The sequence below is a fragment of the Magnolia sinica genome, chromosome 10, assembly GCF_029962835.1.
Source record: "Magnolia sinica isolate HGM2019 chromosome 10, MsV1, whole genome shotgun sequence".
Lineage (NCBI taxonomy): Eukaryota > Viridiplantae > Streptophyta > Magnoliopsida > Magnoliales > Magnoliaceae > Magnolia > Magnolia sinica.
In genome coordinates this window covers 17,812,106-17,820,969 of record NC_080582.1, presented here as the reverse complement: position 1 = coordinate 17,820,969, position 8,864 = coordinate 17,812,106, and the positions used below count along the sequence as shown (strand labels likewise).

The 8,864-nt window shown below is 43.7% G+C and overlaps 1 protein-coding gene across 1 annotated transcript; it reads left to right on the top strand.

Moving 5' to 3' along the window:
- Positions 1 to 7,629: 7,629 nt before the first annotated feature.
- On the top strand, positions 7,630 to 8,376 carry LOC131217406 (zinc finger CCCH domain-containing protein 25-like). The gene has a single exon (XM_058212325.1). It carries the CDS (start codon positions 7,630 to 7,632, stop codon positions 8,374 to 8,376), a length of 747 nt encoding a protein of 248 aa, XP_058068308.1.
- Positions 8,377 to 8,864: the final 488 nt, after the last annotated feature.

Sequence of the window (8,864 nt, the reverse complement as noted above, 5' to 3'; positions counted from 1 at the left end):
TATAAATAGTAAGTTTACTATTTATAGTAAGTCGCGGATTTTAGGAGTTTGAGTTGTAGTTTGATTCTGATTTCTTTCCCATTGCTTGGTACCCCTATTTAAAGGATTGTGAACTCATTTTTTTTAATTAATTAATTAATTTTGAATTTCTTAGAATTTATTTCTATTTTCTTCTTTCTTTTCTCGTGGATTCGAGAAGTCTCTGTGAGGAGTCCAGAGAAGCTTCGTGGATTCAGAGTAGTTATCCTCATCACGTTCATCCCTGCGTCAATTGGTATTAGAGCGAGGATTCCCCTCGGGGCGATGGCAAACAATTAAGGTATGAATCAAAATCCTGTGGACGGTGATCCATGGATTCGTTATCTTTCAGAAAGAATGGAAGCTTTCCAACGGGAGAGTCAGTTGACCATGCAAGGGCTGCAGGCAACTCTCGATTATCTTGCGGATGCCCTTCTTCTGCCCCGAGCCCTAGGCAATGCTCCACCACCTTTGGTTGCTCCCCCACCCATGGTGGCTCCACCATCCATGGTTGCTGTACGATGCAACCCAGATTTTCATAGAGCACTACCAGTGGCAAATCGTAGGGCTACACCAGATAATTCAAGTTCTAGCGACAATGACCTTAACGAGGGTTTTGCCCGACGACCAATCCATGGAGGTGATCATCTAGATCGTGCTGAAAGAGACTATCGAGGTAAGGCTAAACTTCCTAGTTTTAACGATTTATTATGTATAGAAGATTTTCTCGATTAGCTAGCCGAAGTAGAGAGATATTTTGATTACATGAACGTGCCAGATCATAAAAGGGTAATATTGGTAGTGTTTAAATTAAAATCTGGTGCTTCTGCATGGTGGGAACAATTACAACTCTCAAGAGCCTGCCAGAACAAGGCGCCCATCTCATCATGGCCACAGATGAGACATCTTCTTTGATCATGATTTCTCCCTAGTGATTATGAGCAAATATTATTTCACCAATATCAAATTTGCAAATAAGGAAATCGAACAATCACAGATTACACTGAAGAATTCCAATGGCTGGCTACGCAAAACAATCTGTCAGAATCTGAGTCATAGAAGGTGGCACGATTTATAGGTGGGTTGCGACCGACAATTTAGGACCGAGTTCAGATGTACCTAGTCGGGACTGTGAATGAAGCAGTTCAATTGGCGGGTAGGGCAGAAACACAACTTGCAAGAGCTCCTGCTCGTCCATATCCTTCAACTCGACCCCCCCATGACAGGTCCCACGCACGATCTAGTGCTGCCACGAGGAAAATATCCAGCACCTCAACTTCCTACAATCGCAAACCGTGATACGGGGAGCGGTTCATCCAGACCTCAACGTGCAACACCCACAACAGCGGGTCCGAGTAGGATTTCAAATCCTTATGCTTGGCCAAGGTCGAACAATTGTTACCGCTGTGGCCAACCAGACCACTTATCAAACACTTGTCCTCAACGTCCCACAACACACTTGACTATAAACGAAGGGGACACTGAAGATGAGGCCGTAGAAGAAGACCATTGCTTTGATGAATATGAACAAACCACTGAAGAAATAGCAGGTGGCGATGAAATGACGGGCGAGGATCGTAGTGAATTTCAAGTTGTGAGGCGATTGTTGTATGCCTCACGAAAGGAATTACATCCACAACGACACAATATATTTCATACTCGGTGCACCGTCAACGAAAATGTCTATGATGTGATCATAGATAGCGGTAGTAGAGAGAACATCATCTTGAGAGTAATGGTGGACAAGTTGTGACTACCAACGATGAAACATCCTTCCCCATACTTAATTGGCTGGATAAAAAAGGTGAATGAGACCAAAGTAACTGAACAATGCACTATCTCATTTTCAATTGGCAAAAATTATAAGGATCAAATACTTTGTGACGTGGTCAATATGGAAACTTGTCATATGTTACTCAGTCGACCCTGGCAGTCGGACCGTGATGCGACCCATCGGGGACGAGATAATGTTTACGTATTCGTCAAGGATAGTCGAAAAATAATCCTTGCTTCTGTGGCACCAGAGAACCGCCCTGAAGCCTCTAAAGTGGAGGGGAGTTTCGTCTTGACCATTCGAGATTTTATGGAGGAATCTAAGGAAACCGGCGAGGTATACGCTGTAGTGGTGAAGAGCGAGGAAGAGGAACCCTTAAACATCCCTCCAAGTTTAAAACTGTTGCTAAATAAATTCAAAGAAGTCTGGCCTGAGGATTTACCTGATGGATTGCCCCCCATGAGGGACATCCAACATCACATAGATCTCGTCCCTGGGGCTAGCCTGCCCAACCGCCCTCATTATCAGATGAGTCTAAAGGAGTGTGAGATACTTCAGGGGCAAGTGGAGGAATTGATCCGTAAGGGTCTCTTAAGAGAGAGCATGAGCTCATGTGCCATACCAGCATTATTAACGCCAAAAAAAAGATGGAAGCTGGCGCATGTGTGTTGACAGCCGGGCAATCAACAAAATTACCATCAAATATTAGTTCTCAATACCACAGTTGGACGACATGCTCGATATGTTAGAAGGAGCGGGTACCATCAGATTCGTATTCGACCTGGTGATGAGTGAAAAATGACATTCAAGACCAAGGAAGGGTTGTATGAGTGGCTGGTCATGCCCTTCGGCCTATCGAACGCACCAAGTACTTTTATGTATTTGATGAATCAAGTTCTAAAACAGTTCACTAGCCGATTTGTGGTAGTATATTTTGATGACATATTGATATATAGTCAGGATAAGGCGGAGCATAGGAAACATCTCAGGCAGGTGCTGCAGGTCCTACAAATTAACAAGTTGTACCTTAACTTGAAGAAGTGTAGTTTTTTAATTGACAGCCTATTGTTTCTAGGATTTGTTGTAACGTCCACAGGCATTCGTGTGGACGATGAAAAGGTGCGAGCTATTAGGGAATAGCCGATCCCGACAAACATTTATGAGGTGAGGAGTTTTCACGGGTTGGTGACTTTCTATCGTCGATTTGTGCGAGATTTTAGCACCATAGTCGCGCCTATAATAGATTGCATAAAAAAAAGACCGTTCCAGTGGACCGATAAAGCTGACAAGAGCTTTTATGAGATCAAGCATTGTTTGTCTACAACACCGGTCTTGGTGCTTCCTAATTTCGACAAATTGTTTGAGGTTGAGTGTGACGCTTCATACGTCAGAATTGGAGGAGTATTATCACAGGAAGGCAGGCTGGTAGCCTTCTATAGCAAGAAGCTCAACGAAGCCCGAAAGAAGTGGTCGACTTATGAGCTTGAGTTGTACGCAGTTGTTCAGGCGCCGCGACATTGGCGAGATTATCTGATTCAAAAAGAGTTTGTTTTGTACACTGACCATCAAGCATTAAAGTTTATTAATAGTCAGACTAACGTGAATCGTGTGCATGCTAGGTGGGTTGCTTTTTTACAGGAATTCACGTTCGTTCTAAAGCACAAGTCAGGGCAGTAGAACAAGGTGGCTGATGCACTTAGCCGTCGTGCATCACTACTTGTTACGATGAGCTACGAGGTGGTCGGCTTTGACTGTCTTAAGGAGCTGTATGTTGAGGATGAGGACTTCAAAGATTCTTGGATGAAGTGCCAAGAAGGTCACCCCAGTGACCTTCATATACAGGATGATTTGTTCTTCAAAGGGAATCGATTGTGCATCCCCCAAAGTTCTCTGAGGGAGCAGATTATTCAGGAGCTACATGGAGGTGGCCACGATGGACACCTGGGGCTAGACAAGATGCGAGCTCTTGTGGAAGAGCGGTATTACTGGCCGCAATTAGTACGCGATGTGGAAAAAGCCGTACAACGTTGTTATGTTTGTCAGACCTCCAATGGACAATCTCAGAATATGAGCCTCTACATCCCGTTACCTGTGCCTAACGGTCCTTGGGAGGATTTATCAATGAACTTCGTGCTTGGTCTCCCACGAACACAACACAGCATGGATTCGGTGTTCGTGGTGGTAGATCGTTTCTCCAAGATGACACACTTTATCTCATGCAAGAAGACCCTCGATGCAACACATGTGACGAATCTATTTTTTAGAGAGGTCGTACGGCTACATAGGGTCGCCAAGACCATTACTTCTGATCGTGACATGAAGTTCATTGGCCACTTTTAGCGGACTTTATGGAATCGATTCAATACACGACTTCAATTCAGCAGTGCTTACCACCCACAGACTGATAGGCAGACCGAAGTTATGAATCGCACGTTGGGAGACCTCCTTCACTGTATTTCAGGAGAAAAACTGAAGCAATGGGATTTGGCCTTATCTCAAGCAGAGTTTGCATTCAACAACATGGTGAGCCGCTCGACAGGGAGATCACCGTTCTAGATTATCTACGGACGAGTGCCTCGCCACACTTGACTTGATCCCTCTGCCTAAGCACCCAGGCACGAGCATTGCATAAGAACATATGGCAGACAAGATCATGGGCATCCATTCAGAAGTGCAGACTAAGCTACATGCCTCGAACGAGAAGTACAAGGAATAAGCGGATAAGCATCGGCGACAAAAAGTGTTCGAGGTGGGCGACCGCGTTATGGTCCATCTGCACAAAGAGAGATTTCCGACCGGGACGTACAACAAGTTAAAAAATAAGAAGATTGGACCCATCCCAATCATTCGAAAGATCAATGATAACGATTATGTTGTTGATTTTCCAGATGACATGGCGATCTCACGGACTTTCAACGTTGCGGACCTGACCAAGTATTATGAACCAGAGCAGGATGAGTACTCGAGGACGAGTTCTTTTGAAGTGGAGGAGAATGATGTAGAGTGGGTCGCAGACAGTTTCATGGCCAAGATGGATCAGAAAAGGCCCGGTCGACTACACAAGTGATTTGGACCGTCGGACCTTAGATCGGGCGTATCTCGCAATCCGGAATGAGTTACCTGACGTAAAATATATGATTTTGGGGTAGAACAAGCTACTTTAGCCAACCAACCCTACTACGCTGGGTTGCGCAGCCCAGAATCACGAAAAACCCCTGGATCGACAGTCATTTCCCTGTTTTAATTTCGTTTTTACTATAAATAGTTAGTTTTAGTTTGATTAGAACTCTTCATCCGATGGGCTTTAGGAGTTCCGCCTAATGTGAAAAGAGCTTAGAATAATTAGGAGAACGGTTTGGTGAAGCCAAATAGGACACGTACTATTTTTGGCTGAAAACCTTGCGTACTAGTAGACATCACGACCGTCTATAAATAGTAAGTTTACTATTTATAGTAAGTCGCGGATTCCAGGAGTTTGAGTTATAGTTTGATTTTGATTTCTTTCCCATTGCTTGGTACCCTTATTTAAAGGGTTGTGAACTCGTTTTTTTAAATTAATTAATCAATTTCGAATTTCTTAAAATTTATTTCTATTTTCTGCTTTCTTTCCTCGTGGATTCGAGAAGTCTCTATAAGGAGTCCAGAGAAGCTCCGTGGATTTGGAGTAGTTATTCTCATCACGTTCATCCCTGCATCAAATATGGATGAATCATGGGTCCCACTGGAACAACGTAGCACAAAATCAGTACTGATCAGATAATCTATAAATAATTCTCAATAATCTAACCATTGATTTTTTTACTACAAGGGGTCCTAAAAACTGGTCTGTCTGGATTGACGTGAATGCATGCCTGATGAATGAAATCGAAATATCTTTTCATGGAGCGGACCATTCCTATGTGTTTGACACTTGCAACATGAGACTTCAATCGTTCACTCAATCAATCTCTATACATTTGGAAATCCTGAACTGCTCATGTGACAGGCGCCACCAGGGATGACCCAAATCCATCCTGACTGGACACTCGGTATTGCCACATTTCCTCTTTCCCAAGTTTCTTCGTGGGGCAGTCTCTGCTGAGCAGAGCCACTTTCTGAAATGTATTATTTAATTATTTCCACACACCCATGTCCAGACAACGTAGAAACATATTGTTATGGGTAAAATTGGACTGGTCCGAGACATGAGGTCAGCTCAGTATATGTGTGCATACACGTGATCGACTAAAGCCGGTCATGACCAAGAAGCCCCTAAATGGCCATGAAACAATAATCAACTTATGGAAGACCTATCTATCCGTTGATATGGATGACCTCGACCAGTAGAAGCTGAAGTACCTCAGCTCCCTTTATATGAGGATAGACACTGAGCTCTTCCACAGATTGTTTGCTAGACAAATTTCATTAACATCAATTGATCAAAGGATTTTAATGGTGGATATCCAATCACGATTGTTTTCCTGTGGTGTGTTCCACCTGAGATTTATATTCCTATCATTGTTTGTATCAAGCACTAAAATGTTCTGTAAAAATAGATGAACGGAATGGATGAAGCACATACATCATGGTGGGGCCCACAGAACACCGACCATCAGCCACGGGGCTGGTGTCAGGCGGACTAGCCAATCCGTTCCCGAGGCACACACCTTAATGTTTTTGAAAAATTCACTCCGTCCATCCATTTCCTAAACTCACTTTAGGACTGTGGACCCCACCTTTTATCTGGCTGTTTTCATGAAAGAATACAAACTTTGTTTTGCAACTTAGACCTGCTAGTACGGACAGCGAATTTGAGGACGGAAAATACCCCTCCCTCCCTTTCGAAGACAAACACTGACGCTCCTCCAACGGAGAGTTGTACGAACGGCTCAAAAGAGATCGAAGTTACATGGCCCCACAGCTATGTATTTATTATATCCACAACGTTCATCCATATTCCGAGATCATTTCGGAGCATTATCTATATATAAAAAAAAGAAATCATATCCAAAGATCAACTGGACCACACCATAAAGAGCAGCGGGAAAATTGATTTTCACCGTTAAAAATTTTGTAGGGCCCACCATAACATTTATTTTCCATCCAATCTATTCACAAGGTCACAAAGGCCTGGATGAAGAGGAAAAACAAATTTCATAATAATCCAAAACTTCTGTAACCCCTACAAGGGTCTCAATGGTAGACGTTCAAATCCCCACTGCCTTCTACAGTGTGGTCCACTTGATAGTTAGATCGATCTTATTTTTCGTCTCAAGCCTTCATATGAGCTCTCCAAATAGATGGACGGTTTGTATATAACACAGACCTCATGATGGGACCCACAAAAGCAACACAGCCAAAAAAAAAAAAAACACAGACGGCCGCGGCACTGCCGGTAGCGCAGTCTGGCTACGGTTATAATCCATAGCCATGGTGTATTGAAAATTGCAGCATTTTTTAGTCAAACTCACTACAGGTCTGGACTTTTTCAATAATATAGAAAGACTTTTGATATATCGAAGCTACGGTTATAGCTACAGCTATAATCCGTAGCTATAGGGTCCCTTACAAGGAGAACTACTTATCCCTTACATTTTTCTCTAATACATAATTATGTATATATGTATATATAAGTATATAAAAATATTTTTCTATCTTTTAATTCATTTCTTTGCCTATATATTTAACAAGCATATCTCCTAAACTAGAATGCTTTACTTAATGTAAGTAAGTAAAGTAAAGTAAAGTAAGTAAAGCATTATAGTTTAGGAGATATGCCTGTTAAATAAATAGGTAAAGAAATGAATTAAAAGATGGAAAACAGCTTGCCGACACCTGGATAATTTGAAGACGCCTGGATGACGACTGGCAGGAGGTCCGATCAACAGCCTACCGACGCCGACTGGCAGGAGGTCCGATCGAAGGAGGCCCGCAAACATCTTCACACGCTGTTCGTGGGTAACATCACGTTCGACACATCGGTGGAGGATATTCACAGGATTTTTGGAAGGTATGGCAAGATAGTAGATGTTTTTATCCCTTCAAACCCTGGGTTGAGAAGATCGAAGGGATACGGATTCATAAGATTCATGTATGAATCAGATGCCAAAGCAGCTCTTGACATTTTAGACGGCAGAAGGGTGGATGGCAGGATAATCACTGTTCAGATAGCAAAGTCATGGCGACAATCGGACTCAGAAAGGCACCCCAACCTGCCTAATCACAACCCAGCAGCTCCAATTCCCATCACCCAAAACAGAAGAGACGGGAGGAAGTATTCCACTGTTGTTGTTAGTGGAGGAGAACACACCTGCCCAGAGGATGTTCGTCAAAATGTTGCAGTGGGTGCCCAGCGAAATGCCAACATCACTCTTGGATCAGCAAGAGCAAAAGAAGGGAACATTGCCCTTCCAATCCCTGCCACCCCTGTTACTTCTCAACAGATGGAAATCAATGGAGGCAGATCAGGTGTTTGTGTAAATGCCACTCCCAACTGGCTTGTGATTGCAGACAACGTAGGTGTGGAGAAAAAGCAGAGGGAGCTCAAACTCACTTTGGTAGCCCAAGCTATTAATTTAGATGTCCAGATCTTGCACCTCAAATAGGCTCTCCTCCGAGCAATCTATAGAGCCGAAAGTGTGTTAATCTCCAAAATCTTCAAGGATATGTTCCTCTTTGGCTTCTCAGATAGATCAGCCCTCAGTTCCTTCTTCTCAGACACCAAGCTACATTTGCAGATGGGCATCCTCAATGTCGACCCCTGGTCTCCCACATCCATCCCCCAGTCCCAAAGTACATGGATTATGCTACGAGGTATCCCAGCCCATGCCTGGCTGGAATCCGTCTTTCGGGACCTCGGGAGCTTGTTTGGCGAAGTGGTAGAAATAGATAGAAACGCCCTCACGGGGCCTCCTTAAGAATCTGTGAGACTCTGTGTCTTCATTTAGCCAGGGGTGAATACACAGTCCCCCAAAGGTCTCCAAGTAGCAGGTAAACTCTTCATCATTTAGCCCTCATCTGAGGCGGCTTCATACCCTGCCCCACCTGACCACTTGCCCACCTCACCTCCACCCCTTCCCAAGCCTGCTTCCAC